This window comes from Melanostigma gelatinosum, assembly GCF_949748355.1.
Source record: "Melanostigma gelatinosum genome assembly, chromosome: 11".
Lineage (NCBI taxonomy): Eukaryota > Metazoa > Chordata > Actinopteri > Perciformes > Zoarcidae > Melanostigma > Melanostigma gelatinosum.
The window spans coordinates 18,671,377-18,691,713 of record NC_136644.1 but is presented as its reverse complement, the minus strand read 5'-3'; the positions used below and the strand labels follow the sequence as shown (position 1 = coordinate 18,691,713).

Genomic DNA, 20,337 nt, shown 5'->3' with positions numbered 1-20,337 from the left:
TAGAGGAGGAAAGAGGTGAGGAGAGGTGAAGGCTCGGGGAGATGGGGAGAGGAGACTGTGGCTTTAGGCCAAGCTTTGTGGAGCATCATAGAGGGTCAGCGTTAGTGGTACGGTTACAGGGGCTTCTCTAGATCAAACAAGACAATGACTACACTACACCCAGAGACAGACTAAAAGACAAAGACAGGGAGGGAAGAAAGACGAAGAAATTAAATAAAAAGCACCCATTTCAGAAAAAAGTCACACTACGAGTAAAACACCAAACAAAGTATGTAAAGTATCTCATTGACACTCACTTAATTACACCTGCAACATGACTACAGTTTGGCATAAATGTTCCATTTAAAATGCAATTATTTCACAAAGACACCACCAGGGATTCTGATGATGTGATTTTACTTTGTGCACTTATATTTGTGAATTTCTGGGCAGCCAATTTTACAAATGAGCACCGAGTCTAACGATCTTGCCTTGGCCCCTGCTGGCCGGTAATGATGTGGAGAGCTAGGTGGACGCCGCGAAGTTGGGAAGGGACGCTCAAATGTTAACACACAAACAAGTCAGGACTGTGGAAGTGCTGTTTGGTATTAGTGTTACATGTGCAAGACACAGAAAGAAACAGTTTCAAAAGGATGCATGCACAGTCAAACGTCCAGTGGCGGTATTATCTATGATGCAGCTTTGACAGCAGGTGACTTACTTTTCAATAGAGAGTTTCCTGGTGAGGTTTTTCAAGTAGGCCAGCTCATTCCACACCGCATCACTGTTCTCTTGTCTCAGCTGCCACGGCTCTGCACGCTGCGTCCTTCCACCTGGCCTGGACACATTTACACAACATATAAGAAGACAAAAAGTAGAAATGAACACACACACACACACACACACACACGTAAAGCCAACATACTAACAAGGGAAAATGGTTGGGACTGTATGTTATCTTGCTGCCTCCGGCCAATTCACATGGGGCTAACAAGGCCCCTTATTCTCACTCTGTTTTTGTTATTCAGCCATCTTTAGCAGTATTCAAATGAGCAGCCTTGACTTTGACATTTCAGTGGCAAATCATGTACACACGTATGCACGTTTGTTAAAGCCCAGGGCACTGCCCGTGTGGCAGGGCGTTGGACCATTCCCTGTGTGCCATGCAAATGTAGATAATGGCAAAAAACACACTCGCAAACGAGGTCATTCAAATGTCTACACCTCACTTATGAATACTTAATGACACTTTGTGCTCAGTGGCTGCCCCCTCCATTGAACTTCACCCTTCAACTCGCACACACACACACACACACACACACACACACACACACACACACACACACACACACGCACACAGTCCCTACTGCGCTCAACTGCATCCCCGCTCACACCCAACTCATCAATCAGTCTTAGCCCAACACACTCAATTCCAATTAGCCTTTCATTTGCAAACTAAAATGGCTTTTAGTGAGAAATCCACCGATTTCAAAAGTAACGGATGAGAGTGTAATTTTTGTCTCACACACAAACACACACTAGAGTTTCTCATTTTGACTCACTCAATGAGCTGGATGTGTGGAAATGGATTGTGAGGGTCACTGCTATTGCGGAGGGCACCTTTTCCTGTGGTCATTATTGGCTATGTAGATACAGCCACACTACGCTAATACTACTTAAACCCTGGTGCCTGGGAGTTGGAGGCTACTGGAGAACGGCAAATGTTTTCATTTAATACTGCTAATGCCCCTGTGAGCAATTTGGAGCCCTTGAAATTCTTCATGGTGTATGCGTGTGTGAGTTTATATCTGTGTTATCTGTGGGCTCGGGTTCGTTTCCCAGAGTGCAAAGCTACTGAACGTATAATCTGGCTGTATGGTCACAGAGATTGATACACTTTTACACGTTCGACAGCAAACACACAATGAATTTCAGCCTGAGCTATCTTAACACTGCCTGGAGCTGTAAAAGTACATGATATTTTACCCAAAGCTCTGTGTTAATTCTCGCTGTGTGATTTCTAAGTATGTAGTGTATCAACTGCATTCCTTATGAAAGGTGTATGAAGCTTTAGTAAGTCACGGTCAAGCTTTTTAAGGCATTTTAATTTGTTTACAGTGGGCCAAAAAGCTGTTGAACATGGAGCCATGAGAGAGCTATCTTCTTCAGGCCTCAGTGCTTTCTCCCCTACGGTATCCTAGTTTCCATTATTAAGCAGGAGGAAATAGAGAGAACTTTTCCGCGCCGCTGCGGCTAATTGCTCTGATTCAGGGGGAATCTGTTTATGGGCGCAACTTTGATCAGAGTACGGATGCTTTAATAACCTTTAATTTTATTTGCTCACCCTCATCATCCCCAGTCTGATTAAAAAACTTTTTCCCTTCCTTCATATAAATAAGAAGTTGGCTTTTTTTTTCTCCCTCCTCTCCTTCATGCTATTTTGGGAAAATAACGTGGTAATGGTGAATGGCAGGATGGTTTCACTGGGACTGGCCAACTGCGCAGCACCTGCATGCTGATGAGCCAATGGACCGTTTGTCTGCTTTGTGATTGGCTGGCAGTTCCATCTTGAGCGGGACAGGTTATCACGCACACCGGTGATGTACAGCAATCAATTGTTTAATTCCATACTTAATTCTGCTGATCAGAGGTGAATATTTATATTCGGTAAACGAAAATCTGGTAGGTATAGAAACATGATATTAGTGTCTAACACTTAGATATCTTAGTCGACGTAACCAGTGTATATAAACGTAAGCATTTGAAAGTGCAGGCATGTGTGTGTGGCAGGTTACACGATGAGGGGGGGTGGGGGGGGGAGCAGAGAGAAGGGAAATGAAAACGACCCCCTGCATCTTCCCAAAAATGCAACAACACAGCATGGAAGCTACAAGGAAATCCCTAACAAGCTCGAAATGCAATGAGACCCGATACCTATCCCCACTGACTTGTTAGGGCCCTGATTTCCCACCACTAATGGGAGTATTTAAGTCATTTTCTATTGTCTCTCATCCAGGATGGCATTACCCCAGTGGGTTCAACAGCTATTTAAGGATGGGGCTTAATGCCAAATGAATGCCAGGATCATAACTTTGAGTGACTGGCTGGTGCCATGGAGGGCTCGGACTGAAAAGGGCAAAGCTGCCTGTCGCATCAATTTGATGTCAAATCAGTCATGAAATACAAATACTCTGACATTGAAACTACAAACATAGTATTATGGATTGTTTGGTCTTCTCGACGCTTTACTCTTAACCCCAGCCTTGTTCGTCTTATCATAGGAACATACATAACGTCAAGGCAGTCCACCACGCAGCACTTCTTTGATAACCTGCTAAAATGTAGAACAACAGCAGCACAACTGGTGTTGACTCTGAGAGTTCTCTCTCTCTCTCTCTCTGTCTTTGTTCCCACTGTCTGAGACACATGCTGTTGAGCCGCGCTGAGCCGACATGAGCCGAGCCGAGCGCTGAACACGCTCTCTCCCTCGCTCCACTTTCACACGGGCTCACGTTGCACTGCTGTTTTCTTTAATTAACCCAGCGAGAAAACAGCTGACGGGGTCAACACTTCGCTCCCGTGCGGCCACCAAAACATATGCACCTTTCGTTACATTTTTTAAAAATGGACCCAATGATGCTGCTGGAGGAAAGAAACGGAGACAGAGAAAGTGGGGAAAAAGGGGCTGGGGGAGACAATGGAGAGAAAATATCTTTATGTTAATGACGTTTTCCAGCACATTTTGCGCTTTGTGTAAAAATCCTGTGGTTTCTGTTGAAGATAACAGGTCGAGGCAGGAAATGGATCCTCCTCTCCACTCCTCCTCCCTTCTCAAACACTTGCACCCCCCCCTCCCCCCACCCCACCCCAGGACCAGACACCTCCAGCCTCTGGCTCTCACATTCTAATGAACGCTGGGGGAGAAGCGTGCACAGACTTGGCACAAAAAGGCCCAAATTGACTGGGCTTAAAACCTCAGAGCTTTTCAAAGGCAAAGGAAGGAATTTCTCCCACTATCCCAAATCCGGCAATCAGGTCTCGTCAGACAACATGTGGAGATCTATGAGTCCCTAAGACTCTTTGTGCGTGGTTTCAGAGGGTTGGAGCATTTCACAAGGGCTTTTAACATCAGGCAAGGTGAGTTATGTGCTTTGAAACGTCGCTCACTGGCTGCTGCTGCTGGATGCAGCTGGAAGTTATCCAAGTTACTTTTGGTATGCAGAGGTGCTCTGTGTTTTATGAATCAAATGTGTGTACACCAACAGATCCTTAGCATTGAGTGAGTGTACAGTATTTATTGTGCCACGTATATATAAACTGCGTTGTGTGATGCTGTGTACTCACACGCCATTTGATTTCTCCATCTCTCTCAGCTGGCCTCGGACTGTCTTGTAGTTGGTTTGAATCAGACACAGGCGTTCAAGCCGCTGATCATGAGCCCTCCTCAGCTCCTCATTCTCCTCCATCTGTAAGGCACAGTGACAAGATTATTCGTACGTGTCAAATGAAACATAACTTAACTGAAATATGGAGTCAGCTTCATTCACACTGGCACAGCAGTGCGTCAGGGAAGCTGAGAAAAGCCCCTCACCGTCTACATATTTAAACTGGTGTGCAGCTGAAACACCTTTGCCTGACAGGAACCAGCAGGTTCAGATTCTTTTCTGTCTTCGCCTTCCTCCTTGACAAGTGCTTCCACTCTCACCGGGCAACTGAGACATCATTAAGAGACGACATTTACACAAAGAGTCAATGGGGTCACAGAACACCGAGCAGGCACACACACACACACACACACACTCTTTAACCAGCAAAGAAACGCACTCGCTGGAGTTACCAACTGATGACCAGCACGTGTTGTGTGTGTGTGGGGGGGGGGGGGGGTTTGCTGCTGACACTGTTGTTGACAGCTATTAAAACACTGCGAGATTGGGCTCCAGCTTTAAAGAGGGAGCAAGAGAAGACAACATATAGATTTTTCTTGTCAGGGGCACCCCTCTTCCCCATCACACTGACCTTAACAGCGAGGGTGGTGGAGAAAACACTTTCAAAAGGTAGGACAAACAGAGGCGGAACGAGAGCAACGGAAGAGAGAAAGACAGCTCATGAAAATAGAGGAAAGAGAGAGAACAGAGAAATTAGAAAGAGAAGAAAGAGAGAGAGAGAGCAACGCAAAAGAGAAAGTGAAAGGAAGAGTGCAGGACAGGTTTCTGCTTGAGTGGCCAGGGCTAGGGAGAGTTGTCGAGCGCTTTCTGAAGGGAAGGAGCTTGTTTACTGCTGATATGACACGGCTGCCCTGCAGAGAGGGAAATGCGAGCCCTCAGCCCTGTTATTATTAACAAGGACAAAGAGAACAGAGAGCGCACAAACATGCACCAGACACACAACAGGTGCACACACACACACACATAGATTTTCCCTGGTGCGGATTATTCACAGAGGACATCTGCAAGACATCCTCGGCCCCTTCGAGCTGCCCCCAACCTCTCAACAACAAGGCTCTAATGAAAGGGGCCAGACCGGGGGTAGTGTTAGCTGGTGGAACTAGGAGCTGGAGGAGGACACAGAAGAGTTGAGGCTGACTGATGGAGGGGGGGGGGGGGGGCAGGGCATTAGCCACATCATGGCTTCTCAGGCTCCTTCCAGAGCTTCCCCTGGGCAGCCCAGTTCTGGTCATCAGGCCACAGACCCCTGCCCACAGATCAATACACCCCCTTACTCAGCCAGCATACACATCCGTGGACGTTCTCAAGCTGAAAAATAATTACACAGCAACAGCTACTGTTTACTTGAAAGTGTGCAGAAGTAAAAAAAAAAAGAGAAAAAAAAAAGAAAGAGGCCATTATTATGAGAATTGTTTGTTTGTCTGCTGCTGTTAGCTGCTAAGGTCAAAATGTCAATGGTACAGGCTGGATGTCCCAATTTGAAAGGCATTCTTTTGGAAATAATTCGATCGGATCAACTGGAGAACAACGGACCGGACAGAGTGAAGTGCTGTCCTGGACGATCCTAGAGGTCTCAGCTGTAGCTGATGGAGGGCTTTATTCTCAATGCCAGGTCCAAGCAAAGGACACGACCACTAAATCATAATCTGAACTAATGCTTTTGTTAATGTGGCCACAGATGTGAGTTGCCAATCACAGTTTTTCTGCGCATACCTTTGCTAAATGCCCCTCAACTGGCAGACACATAAATGGCACCATTACCCAAGACAGTCAAGCGTGTCGTCTGAATCTACGTTGAGCATTCACGTCTGACTAGTTGTTTTCCAGTGCTATAATTCAGACACTTCAGATCTGACAAGAAAATGATGCCTAATGTGTTCAAAGGGAGATAACCTCTACATAATCACTCACTCAGTGGTCAGTCCGAAATACAGAAAGGGTAAAGAAAGGCAACAAAGGAGGACAGCTGTAGGGCAAAGTCTAAATTATTTTTAAAAAAAGGTCATGGCAGCGGAAAATGTACTCTACTGACATAAAATAAAAAAGAACCTTAAAAGACAATATAGTGGAGAGGTGAACATGAAGTGTATTTTGTTTGCAGTGGGTTTGAGAGAGAGAAAAACCAAGGGAATGAGGAATTGTGGGAGAACGACGTCATAGAGCACGTGAAGGTTAAAAGACCAATAAAGCTGATTCGTTTAAGGGAAGAAAAAAAACCTGCTGCATCCACTTTCACCAGAGCAGCTCCTCCCCTGCTGCTTCACTGCCTACGCGCTGTTTATGTGCACACACATATGTATTTGTATGTGTGTGTGTGTGTGAAAGACACTGTAGGAGAAGGTCATGGAGGAGGCAGTGGCAGCGGTAGTGCAATTGAGCCCTTTGGAGACCGTGACTCTTACAGAGCTGCAAACCTTCCCACAACCCAGCGGCTGATAACGGCAATCATATGTGAGATAGTGGCCCGAGCAACAAGCAGCTCCACTATGCCGGTCCAGTGCTCCACACTAACAGCTGGACACCACTGTGTCATTGAATGTGCCCAATTCAGCCAACAATACCTCAAAGTGGTTCATATAGTCCCTGGCAGTCAACAGCCTCGGTTATACTTTCCGCACGGACGCGAGCTGACGCGGCACAGTGAAGAGGAAACATTAGGACCTTTCACAATCGTGTGCGGGTTTCTACTCATGGCCAAACCGATATTCTCAAAGCTCCTCAAAGTTCTCCATTTTCTCCGCCCATCGGCGGAGTTAGAAATTGTTGTTTGTGCACGGACAGGTGAAAACTTGCCGCACAGGACTTATGGGACAACTGGCAACCCTTGCGGATGCAGGAAGCCTAAATCAAGCCTTACAACACAAAAAGCAAAGAAGTTGATGCGGGCTGCAGGAAACAAAGGACATAAAGTGAGAATAAACCCCCCAAAACAGAATGGGGATTGCTTGATTTCTGTAGATATGTAAAGGAGAGGATATTATGTGTATTCGTCTATGTCAGCTACCTTCAACTGCAGCAGCTCCTCAAGGTCTTGTTTCCTCTGTTCTGCTCCTCTTCTCTTCCCGCTACCCAACTTCACACCGCTGGCTGGGGACAAAGACCTGGATCGCTGCACCGGTGCACCCTGGGACAGGTAAGCAAAGAAGCACTGGGGTGAGAACTTCAGCACACTTGCCTTACACAGACACAGGCACAAACCCATGCATCAATTAGCATCTGCAGAAACACTGAGTGAATGCCAATAATGGAATAATATCCATGTTCATTCCATTCCCCTCACCTTGAGTAAAACATGAACGTTGGTTTTTTTTCCGGCACACACATATGCACACACAAACAAACGTGCTGTCGGAGGAATAAAGCAAGCTGGCAGGAGCAGCAGTCCGCAGAAGCTGAAGGGAGGAGGTTCAGTTTTGTGTGCGCGTGTGTGTGTGTGTGTGTGTGTGTGTGTGTGTGTGTGTGTGTGTGTGTGTGTGTGTGTGTGTGTGTGTGTGTGTGTGTGCGTGTGTTTGGAAGTGGGAGTTGCAAGCTGAGAGCGGCAAAGGTTTCTCCTGCGACTGGCTAATGAGTATGTTCATTTACATTTACATTGTTTCTTTGACAATAATGATGTCCCATTAGGGGAGACTAAAGGGGCTATAGATTCCAGAATGTGCTGGGCTTCATTACAAGAGGTGGGCAGGGAGGCCGCTCTAATTGCTCTACTAGGGGCCTCCAGGTTACACTTGATAGAAGTGCTGGGGCCACGCTGTAGAGAAGCAGTGGGAACAATATGCTCGTGGAATATGAATATGGGAGGATAGGAGGCCCCATGCGGTGCCTGGCAGAGCTGACCAGATGGCAGGCTGAAATATGCAATGCGACTAAACGTACAACAGTCCTTGGGCTGGAGTGGTTGAGGAGTACAGGAGGAGGAAGGGGCGGTGGAGTGAGGAGGTTTATGATAGGACGGTGGATAGATAAGTGCCCTCCCTCAAAAAAGGGGTTATTTTGGCTCTGTTGTCTGTTAAAGTTTGTGGTCTAATCTATCTGTATAAAACTACAGATTGGAAAGTGCATTTAGTGTAACTCGTACATTAGTTTATACTGCAACCAAAGAAACTGTGGGCGGTGAGGATTCTTGTGTGAAGTTGACTAAAAGAACACAGTCAACAATGTCGTCCGGCCTGCATTATGTAAAATGCATGAATACAATGGCTTTTGACTGCATCACATGTACTATGTACCTCATGCGTGGGCATGCAAATGTAATCCTGCACAGCAGAGGTGAATGCATGTCATTTACAATGATAACACTGAAAGGCAATTATTCAGTCAACTCAGAAATTATTCATGGAAATAAAAACCCCAGTCAAAACGTGCATGGGGTTTGATGATTGTATCGCTGTTATTATATCTGACAAACATTTCTAAGTGTGTTCGGGAATGTGCCTCGAGGCCACAGTTGACTCCAGTGACCCGGTGTGCCCGGTTCTGCTATCATGCCTGCATGGGTGCCAACCATGTGTTCTGACGCCGCCTTAATGGCTCCATGCAACTAATTAGCAGATTGAGCTGCGTATTCCTGATGAGTGGCCAACTGGCTTAGCCTGTATGTGCGTAGGGGACACCGAGAGGCCAAAAAAGGGGGAATCCAGATCAACTAAAAGTCCTGAACTTTAAAGTAAAGAGGACTAACTTTAAAGTATGACTTATTGAGGATGAATTCTAAATAGGTTTTCAGATAGAGGTACATTTTGGGGAGGATTGATTTATCAACGAGCTGAATATTCCATCATAGCTGTTCCTTTGTATGTGAGAACCAGAGGACATAAACTGCAGCGTGTCCGAAGGCGTACAGGGGAAGATGACAAATGACTGAGATTTGCTGCAGATGTTCTCTCTGCCGCAGGTACACGGGGCACATGAATGCTTTCTGCTTGTGTGGGAAGCTCTCTGCTGTGACATTGTTGTTTCTGTTCCACAAGTAAGGCCTGAACGATACAAATCTGATAACACGAGGCAAAGAAAGACGTGCCCGCTGTCAAGCTCGGCAGCTGGTTTGGCGGCCATGACCTGACCCGCACATCGCACCCTGTTACAGCTCTGTAAGCATGAAAGTGCAATGCAGATGGAGGGGAGGAGGGCATCCAGTACGAGGGAAATGAGGAGAGAGGCCCCGAGTCTGTATGCAAGGAAGAGTAAAACTCTCAAAGAAGAAACATTTCATCGACTCTCTCTCTCTCTCTCTCTCTCTCTCTCTCTCTCTCTCTCTCTCTCTCTCTCTCTCTCTCTCTCTCTCTCTCTCTCTCTCTCTCTCTCTCTCTCTCTCTCTCTCTCTCTCTCTCTCTCTCTCTCTCTCTCTCTCTCTCTCTCTCTCTCTCTGAGACTGGTATCAATGGGTTTCTTTATGATTGCAGCAGCACGTCATGTGTGCGTCTGGAGCTCTCAAAGCTGACCTCGTTCAGGTTCCCGGTAATGTTGTACACACACACACACACACACACACACACACACACACACACGTCAAGGTGTAAACACATGGGTGCACACATAACACAAAGCAAATGTACTCCATTTAACAAAAGAAATGTATTAAAAGGAGGACATTGGATTCAAAAGACCAAGATACACTGCAAGATACTTCACAAATGTAAGAGCCGGTGACCTGAGAATATACAACCACGGTGAACCCACACTGAGGACTGAGCGCACAACAAAGATGCTGTGAAAGCAGATAAATGTGTGTGGGAATGCCCAGCTAGCAGTGGCACAAATACTACTCATAGAAATGCCCCTGAACAGGGAACCATGAGGCGAGAAGAGGCCCACGATACAAAGAGCTACATACACATACAAAGAGTTTAAGTGTAAAACCCAGAAGGGACAGGACGCTTCCCATCATCAGATACCAAACAAGGTACGAAAGAGAACTGTATAGGTTTGATTCAAAGTTAAACTACATCATGCTCATAGTGGACCACTGAAATAAATAAATGTATATATTCCAGATGCTTTTTGATTGGCTAAATATTAATAAATGTAACTTTTATTAATAATTTAAATACCAATTTACACTTTTATTAACAAGACTATGATTCATGTTTTTATTCAGCGTAATAAGGTATGAATTGTGTGAAAAATACATGTCCCACTTTAATTTAAAGCATTGGCACGAGAATCGGAATCATTAATAGTAGGTCTGAATCCAGATAGATCAGGTGGGTGTGTGTGTGTGTGTGTGTGTCCTAGAGCAAACACAACAGTGCCTCCAGAAAAGCGAAGCACATCGAATAATGTCAATACTGTTTATTTATTTTGTACAAAGTAATTTCACCACATGTACAAACTGCCTGAACAGAAGCACCTCCATTGAAGCGATAATGAGGACAGCTGTATAAATGAAACAATGTGTCTCCAGGCCAGCTTTAGAGTGAGTGAGGTCATCTAGAAGTATGCATCGCCAAACTTATGAGTGGAATACTGAGAAGATCAAAAGCTTCTTTCTTGTTCATAATGTACTGTTGAAGCGGTAAATTAGCCAGGGCCTGAGCCCAAGGCATGCGTGAAACCAGTAGCACACGCCGGGCTGGTCACAGTGGGAGGGGCATCCTTGTGTGTGTGTGTGTGTGTGTGTTGGAGAGTTCAGGACAAAGGTTGGCAGAAGCAAGGTCTGATAAATCACATGATTCTCAACAGACCGTTTCCCTCGTATCCCTTCTCTACAGCTTTGATCTCAGCGGAGTGGTAATGTGTATGCGTGGGCATGTTAGCCACTCCACCCACGTGCTGTCTCTGACATAATTGGCTGTAGTGTGTGCTAACCTACCTGCTGTCCTCTGACAGAACTGGTGGACCTCTGTTGAAGGGTCTTATCCTCCGGCCTGGGATCGGAGCCTCGGCTGGGGGCCCAGTCAGAATCAGGGCTAGACCTCTGAGCTGCAGCATCAACCTGCTCCGACACCACCGCCTGTAAGAAAAGAGAGACGGTGCATGTGCATTTGTGAGCGAGGAAGACAGAGAACAACAGAAAAGTGACAAAACTAATTGGGGAATCCAACAGGACTGACGCCTCGTAGTCGATTAGTCGACTGATCTGTCGTTTTGGTCTTAATCAACTAAGATTTCTTTCGTCCATTAGTCGTTTCGATGCTTTTCTCATGCTGATTCACTTGTGAGCACAAGATTTAAAGTGGTGCTTCTGTGCGATTCCTTGGGGAGAAACTTAAGCCCGGCTCAGACTACAGGAGTTTTAAAATCCTAACCGATTTTGAATTTGGGTTGCATCAAACACATAAAGAGGATCTTCTCAGATGTTTCGCTCTCAAATCTTAAACATACACACTCTACAGGATTTGACAATAATTGTGCATCACACACTAGAGGACATTATTATGATTATCGTGCCAGAGCGAGCAACACACCACAACCATCTCATTGGGAAGCAGTTGTAAACTAAATGGACAGGGTGCAACAACTAAATCATGCTTTGCAGCGTAAAACGGCTAAAGCAGAAGGCTCAGCGTCTGGGTGGGAAAATAGCCCGGGGAGACTTGTCAACGTGGGTTGTCCATTCTTCAGTGTCAGTGTCCTTGTAGCAGACTTGACTCTCTCATGACGTAATCATAACTGTTATCATCAGATATGTTTGACAATGACTGGGGTGGCCCCAATGGGGCTGCTAATGGTTTGGAAGGTTTAACACTGGATCTGTAAACCCCTCACATTACCAGAGAATCTGGGCCGAACAGGATTTCGGGGTTAAATCAGCCCAACACTCCTGAAGTCTGAGCCCGGATTTTGTTTCACAGATCTGTCAATTACATCAAAACCATATGAGTGTTAGTTGACCCGAGATTAGACCCAAGTTAGAAAACCCTAGAATCCAAAGTTTGGATAACTTGGCTTGCTGGGCAGCTGTTATTTTGTGAAGCACATTCAAGAAACAAGAATAATTTACTACAATACACTTCAAACTTATCTTTATATGAATATTTGTGTGTACAACGTAACAGTAATCTGGCACTTTAAATATGAACATATTCAAAAGAATGATTAATAATCCATAATCTGTGGCATGTTATCATACTTTATTTAAAAATTGAATACTAGCCTCAGCTTAACCAAAACAGTTTATAAACAAGAAGTGAGTCTGGATCTGACAGGTTCACTGTCCAACTGTTGGACACATTTACAAGCATTTGCACCAAACAGCCATTCAGTCACTTTCTGGAAAATATAATGGTGGTAAAATAAATAAATATCATTGATAGTTAACGCAAAACATGTGCTTGGAAACAAATTGTGGTTACAATCCAGACGTAAGATAGGTGAGTTGAGGTCAGACAAGTCCTCTCTGCAATTTCAGAAAATTGAAGATCAAGTTTATTTCTTAGTATACTTACTAGTTTACTTAATGATGATAAAAAATGATAGGAAAGTATAAAGAAATCTAGAAGGGCGCAGATACCAGTTTGAGTAAGAGACAAGCCCACAATCAGATCACAGACATGCTCAAGTCTTCACCAACTAGTGGGCGACCAAGCAGCCCGTATTCCCACCTTGGATTGAATCAACGGCGAAATGAATTCAGGGAAATGTAGGAAAATCACAAGCTGACAGAGTCTCAAGTAGTTCAATCGACCTCCGCTTGTATCATGGATGGCCACGTGACATTTTCATATGCCGAAGTCAATAACCAGATGTGCCATGTGGCAGTGGGACAGGTATCTACCACCCCCAGCATTGTGGTGCGTGTGCTATAATGGCCCATCTATTTATCAGTATCTATTAGCCGGTGTCTAGCAGCATCTGCACACCTCAGCGCACAGCAGAGACTACCAAAACAAACTGAAGGGGACAATGATAAAGCAGATGACCCACCCACAGAGGAGCAGGGTGTGATGCGCGCGCACACACACACACACACACACACACACACACACACACACACACACACAGACTCACGGGTGCACATTCCACTATTTATCTAGAAGTTAACACTCACCCACACACCTCTTGACTCCATCACCCTACTGCATACATTCTCACCTTTCTTTTCTTAAACCTCACCTGCTGCTATCAACAACATGTCTACTGAACACATTAAACCAAAGCCTTTTGACAAACATTCACAACTGTGTTTAACTGGGAGGCCAGGTGAAGTCCTGATTGCATTATCAGAAACCTGGCATCTGGGCGTGACCTTGTTAACTGCCAGGGTAATCAACTTTAACCAAAGGGGAGGAGAGGGGATGATAAATTATTAGTGAGGAAGATTTTGTTCATGTTTTATTAAATTGGCCTGTCAAAGGGGGTTGGTCAAATTATCTGGGGCCTCGTTTATTGGAGGCCGGCCATATTGGCGCATCTGTTACAATTATTTATAATTTCCAGGCAGTCAGGAGGACGGACTGGGTTTTTCGGCATCAGCCACATAAAGCAATTTAGAAATGAACTGATGCGGGAGTGTCTGAGTTTTTTTTTTCCTCTCACAATCTCTCTCATCCCCATCTTGGTTTTCATCCAGAAACAAAAAAAAATGTTTTGTGAAACTTTGAGAGAGTAAAGTAGCAAGGATGCAAAAGGGGGGGAAAAAATAAACATACAACAAGCAGCTTAGTGAAAGCAATGGACTAGGAGCGAGAGCATGAGATTGAAAGAGAAGAAGAGAGCATGCAGGTGCAGTGAAAAAAAAAGAGCAAGAGATTGTGGGGAGCTGAGGGAGGGAGGGGGAAAAAAAGAAGAAGAAAAAAAGCCAGTCTTGGTAATTACTGAACACGATTAGGTTCTTGGGGGGAACTTGTCTGGCACTCGCGGCCCTAACTGCTGAGGATGCGGCAGGCAGGACCATATGGAGGGAGGCTTGTGATTGTGCTCCCTGAAGCTCGTGACCCGTCTGCTGCCGAGCCCTTGAGCTGAATGTGAAATGAGACTTGCCAGGCCTAATGTTCTACACATGCACCATTTATGCCACAAAACAAATCTGATCACTGTTAATTATGGAGCAGCTATAATCAGGAGGGCCCCACCCCCACCCACCCACACACAAACACGACTACATGCATACACAAATACATGCGCACACATCTGTGGAGCGACAGCATTTGTGAAAGTGATTGGATTGGCTTCAGGAGTCAGGGTTACAAGGTGCAAGCCCCCCCCCCCCCCCCCCGGGGGTCAGGTGCACTTTGCATTCAAGATGGTGGTTCTTCAAAAGGATGTGTTTGAATATATGTACGAGCATGTGTGTTAACTGAAGAGGAACTTTGTAGAAGGACAGCACACAGTGAGTAGGATGAAGAGTGCATGTATGTTTTTGTGTGTGTGTGTGTGTGTGTGTGTGTGCCCTACCTGCTTGACCCGAGTGTATGTGCTTGAACGAGTGAGCGCATGTGTCTGCAGCGGCACATGGCTGTGCTTCATTAATGAGGTTCTCATCGAATGAGAGCGGTTGAGCCGGTAAAACACACCGCTGGAGTCCATGTCATTAGTATGTCTCTGGCCCCGGACATGGCCCAGCTCCAAAAAACACGCTCACACACACACCATGTTGACCATGTTGACAACACGGGTAACAGCAATAACACACTCGGTATACACAAGATCAGACCATCATGAAACATTTATCAGACCATAATTCTAAAATATTATTTGAATGTTTAATCTTCACACAATGTCTTCATAACGGAAGGATGACTGATATGTCTGAGGAGGAAAAGAATATGTAAATACAAGCAGCAGGTTGCACTAAATTTTTAACATACTTCGAGGGAGGTCCTGACAGTTAAGCTAAAGGAGTGCCGTTCCAGATGGGGAAAAACTGAAGAGCAGCCAGCGTCAAAACAGGACCCATGTGAGAGACAAATCAAAAATATGGGACTTACGCAAGCTTTCCATCACATTTTACTGAAACATCGGCAGAGAAGACTAAAAGCATACTGCGCCGTACTGCACGGAGTACATCAACACAAAACAACTCTCTGGCTGACTCCAGTCTGTTTGCTGAGCTCCTGGTTGACAAAAATGTATTTCCACGTTTCTTTGTATCATTATGGTTTCATCGTTTTTCACTTGATGGTTGCTATTAATGATGATGATCAAAAGAAACGCCTCACCTAAGGCAAACGATGACCCCGCAAAGCGACGGGTGCATTCATCAGCACGTGTGTGTGTAACTAGCACTTTAATTATACGTCTAAAAGTGTTTGGATTGGCTAACATCAATAACGAGCCGGAAGCAGATGTTAAAAAAATAACATCTCAAAAAGCTATGGGAGATCAGAGCTTCTTCCTTTTTTTTTTTTTAAAGTCTGGTCACCTTGGGGAAATTATGTTTTCGTGCCTGAAGTTCGGTCTATGAAACCCATATGAGGGACTTTTTGTGTATTGTTTGCTAAAACGTATGCATAAAAAAGTAAATGCAGGTGCACGATTTCTCCATCCTTTACAGTACATTGTAGGAAATGGGGTGGCTTGTTGTTGTTTTATACGGTAATTAGTGTATGAAGAGGTCCTTTTCATAGAAGACATTTTGACATACTAGGAATAGCACTGACGTTACCAATAACACTCATGATGGCTCTGTTCTATTCAAAGCTAACAGTGCGATAGTGAGTCATCGTGCACAATACCAGGATCCTGAAACTGGAGCAGCTAAATGGAATTCATCCATCAGTATCTTTCTATTTACTGTGCGTTTCCTACCGTGATATGTCAAAATGTTCTTTTGTGAAAAAGTCTATCGAACATAAAACAAAGTTGCAGTATACATCTAAAAGACACCTGGCTTCTTTCTGTTATGTTCATATGAAACTTCTCTGGAGTGAATTAAAATGCCTAATCTTCCCGTTCCAATGCTGATGAGAGAATAACCAGCGCTTTGAACGACTGCCCACACAATTAACAACTTACCACTCATTTACTGTGGTGAAGGTTCCAGAAAGCCTGAGGTCTGCTACGGATTCTAATGTTGGTCTTTAATCACCGCACAGCTCTGACAATAGCCAAACACTCGACTACAATAAATATTTTACATTCGTCCACTAATGAGGACTCTCTTCCCTGCCGCTACGTTGTGATGGTGACCACCCAACCTGGCAACCCAAACCTCCCCGACCTGGCAGTTTTTATCTGAATCTCATTGTGTGTGTGTGTGGGGGGGGGGGGGGGGGTCACCCAGGTGCCTGATGATCAGCCAGGCCCTACAGCTCGAAGATCAGGGCGTGAGGCCATCTCCAGGCTGACATTATGGAGTGTGTGCAGTGCACACACACAGAGACACATTACAGAACATACAGTGTGAGTAGTGCTGAACCCATTAGTGGGTTTGTTGACTGACCAACAATCATTGTGATCATTAATTAAAGTTATTTATGAACACTCTCTGGTTCTAGCTTTTCCAATATGACGATTTGCTTTTTTTCTTCGTACTTTCTAAATGACTTCACATTGAATATTTTTCACTCCGGCAAACTGTGATGTGTATTTCCTATTATTTTTCTACCATTTTATTTTTACACTGAATGACAAATAATGAAAACAATCAACAGATTCATTTGAAATAAAAATGATCGTTAGTTAAGACCTAGGTATTTTTTTGTGAAGCCTTTTAGTGCACGTTGAGAGCCGTGTGGTGGCAACAGATATGCTCTGAAGTCTGAAAAGAGAACCTTTAAACTCGTGCTGACCTTGCAGGTTAATTGATATAAGAGGTAACATTATCCAAAAAGCACAGCGTGACTCACATTAACTTAAAACTAGCAGAATTGTAGCTTTAAGCCTTCGTAAAGTCTTCTTAAGCTTCCTGCAAAGAGTTAACTTGACATAAGACAGACAGTCAATCTTGGTGCACAGCATGGACGTATAACACACAATGGGTGTTATTCCTCTCACCCACCCTCCTCCTTTATTCCTGCCCCCCAACCCCCCAAAAACCACTGTGGGAGGGGTGTTCAAAGCCGTCGCTCTGGTCCATATTCAAATGAGCGCTGCATTCCCCCCCCCCATACGCTCCCGTTGCGATCAGCACTTTGATCGCCTCCACTGGTAACTTCCACCATAACATTTAAAATTAAAATCAAATCTGCCTTAACAACCTGAGCATTAGAATTGAACAGGTGTTCGGGAGGAAGTTGTTACAGAATTTGCGATTATATGCTCGGATACACACACCTTTAGTCAAACACACACCTACGCAGTCGCACGCACACGCACAACCTGTCAGTGAAATTACAGAGTGGGAAACAGAAAGCCCTCCTGACTGAGTGCTATACCTTGGGATACCTGATCTGTTCACTTTGATGTCAGTCGGCAAGAAAGTTAAAGAAACAAATCAGCCAGGCAGCAGCTACATGTGTTCAGAAAACAAAAGTTGATAATATTTCTTAGCTTAGGTTGTTATGTTCACCGTATGTTTGTAATTACATCTCAGCCCTGCAAACAAATGTGTGATGAGCTTTTTTGTTAACTGTGGGGACGAGACATGGGGTGGAGTTCATGTTCAGTGTGATCAAATAAAACAAACACATAATATATATATATATATATACACACAAACTCACATACTCATTCACATATGCATATATTCACGCATGCATGCGCACACTACACACACACACACCACTAACTGCATCTTCTCTAAATGTAGTATTAATTACTGGGGGAACCACTACAGTACTGTATTTAATTACTGACTAAATGATCCATTTATATTTCACCGCTGGTTAAATTAACAGGGTTAAGTGAGACAGGGCGATTGTAACTCACTTAACATTTGAGCTGATATCTTTTAACCTTCAGTCTGGGGGCAGCACTGTCAGAAAATAGCAACCAATCAAATTAAACAATTACAGTCTGTGGAGGCACAGACATTACTTAACTGCTGCAGAAATAGTATCTTCCACTGCGTCAGCTTACAGAGATGTTTGATATGCAATCAGTCTAAACTGAAGTTAGAGTCATACTGAGGAAACAAACAAGAAGTGCAGTGCCCTACCATGTTGTGTGGATATACGTACCTGTTACTATTCTCGTCGTTGACACTGTGTGGTCCAAGAACCTCCTATCACCATATCCTTAGGAGTCGTTAAAGCCCACTTAAAATGAGGCTGCGGCATTAACTTAGTTTATACTAGAGCCTCTATTGCCTTGGACTACATCTTCAGAAACATAACTGGGCTCCAATTAAATCACCTCTCTCCACCTCTTATCTATCTCTGCATACTGACGAGAGTGCGTTAAAAAGGACTTCCAGGTACTCGGGTGGGAGGATAGAAACGAGACGGATGGAGTGAGGGAGTCAGAGAGTGCGTGCGTGCCCAGGACAGAGAGCTGGAGAAGATCATAAAGTCGACATGAAAGACGCTGGTGCTAAGAGAGATGCATGTACATGTATCGAGGGTGGACGAGAGCGATATTAAGAGAGCGATGCTCAGTTAAAGACCAGCGCCACAGGCCATGCTGGGGCCTGTCAGTCATTGCTGGGCCTACTAATACACCTACACCTCGCTGCCTCTGTACCGCAGGACAATTAGGCACCATCTCCGCTACGGTGATTGAAAGAAGTATCATTATATAATGTCTTTATAACATAAGAGAAAGCTACATTCATTAGGCTGGGCATCATACGCATACATATTTTGTTGTCCACACCCACATAAATGCATAATGCATATATGCTGTATATCATAGAAACACTGTTTTTAGCCTGGATTTGCGATGCGCTGGATACACTGGATGAAGGAGAGGGCCTCTGTAGGTGGAGATGGTGAAGATTTAAGTTCTGTTCACATGTGGAATATTTGCTGGCGATTTCTTTTTGCATTCAAACGACCATTCTTGTTCCGTGCATTCCACTGAAAATTAGAGTTTGGCGCTGTCACACCATAATAGATTCACAACTTGTTTTTACTATGATGAACCCAACTCTACAGGCTCGTGACTCCAAGTGTGCAGAGCTGTGCAGAAAAGTCACAATGTGGTCCTATGAAGCACGATATTGTAAATTTCGTTTTCGTCACTGATGACCGGACTGAATCATACGTAGCCTGTGTTTATCATGTGACATATATGGCCAATACAAAGCCTCATGGTCAGTTTATAATGGTCAACATATAACAGCCGACCTACTTACTAGAACTTACAAAAACAGTACTACGACTTCCCCCGATGTTGTCTTTATGTTTATTGTCTTTATAATCCTTCCTTTGTTTGTGAAAGAGGACACTCGTTTGCGAGATCAATATTCATATTCTTGTGTGACGTATGAACAGAATTATGACATTGACGGGCCGAGAACATCTGTTGATCGTGTGAGCAAAACTCATTTTAACGGTTGGCTCTGCTTTTATCGGCATTCGAAATATGCCGAAATCGAATAAATCTGTCTCGTAAGAAAACAACCTACTGCACTGCAAAATACGAAAAAGTTTTGAATTCGGTGTGGATAGGCTCATGTAGATAGATATAGATACATATTTTACTTGATCTAGTTGCACAAACCTTTCGTGTTTGGTTTGAAAAGACCTGAAGAAGGGTCCTTACCTTAAAGTTGGTTTGTCTGTTTGGTGAGGGGTGTTGCTGCAGTTGTATCTGTTCCAGTTGTTGCTGCTGCAGTTGTATCTGTTCCAGTTGTTGCTGTTGTTGCTGCTGCAGTTGTATCTGTTCCAGTTGTTGCTGTTGTTGCTGCTGCAGTTGTATCTGTTCCTGTTGCTGCATTTGTATCTGTTCCTGCTGCTGTAGCTGGGCCTGGAGTTGCAGGATGTGTTGGTCTTTCTGAGCCAGCAGGCTGCTGAGCTTCTGGTGACTCTGACGGAGGTTGGCCTCACCAGACACAAGGGCCTGGTAGCACTGACTCAACTCCTTGTACAGCTGTCGACAAACACAAACAGGACACAGGGTTGCAGCAGCAGGCCAGGAGGGGAGGTGAAGAGGG

At 44.6% G+C, this 20,337-nt stretch overlaps 1 protein-coding gene across 1 annotated transcript in view; it reads right to left on the bottom strand.

Annotated features, from left to right (window-relative positions):
- Window positions 1–20,337, bottom strand: part of cntln (centlein, centrosomal protein) — an 80,178-nt gene that overhangs the window by 44,392 nt on the left and 15,449 nt on the right. Inside the window, exons 9-13 of the mRNA XM_079278851.1 lie at window positions 19,947–20,273; window positions 11,233–11,373; window positions 7,429–7,548; window positions 4,324–4,445; window positions 701–817 (exon numbers count right to left, since the gene is read on the bottom strand). Of these exons, the coding sequence (XP_079134977.1) occupies window positions 701–817; window positions 4,324–4,445; window positions 7,429–7,548; window positions 11,233–11,373; window positions 19,947–20,273 (827 nt within the window). The remainder of the gene's footprint in view (window positions 1–700; window positions 818–4,323; window positions 4,446–7,428; window positions 7,549–11,232; window positions 11,374–19,946; window positions 20,274–20,337) is intronic.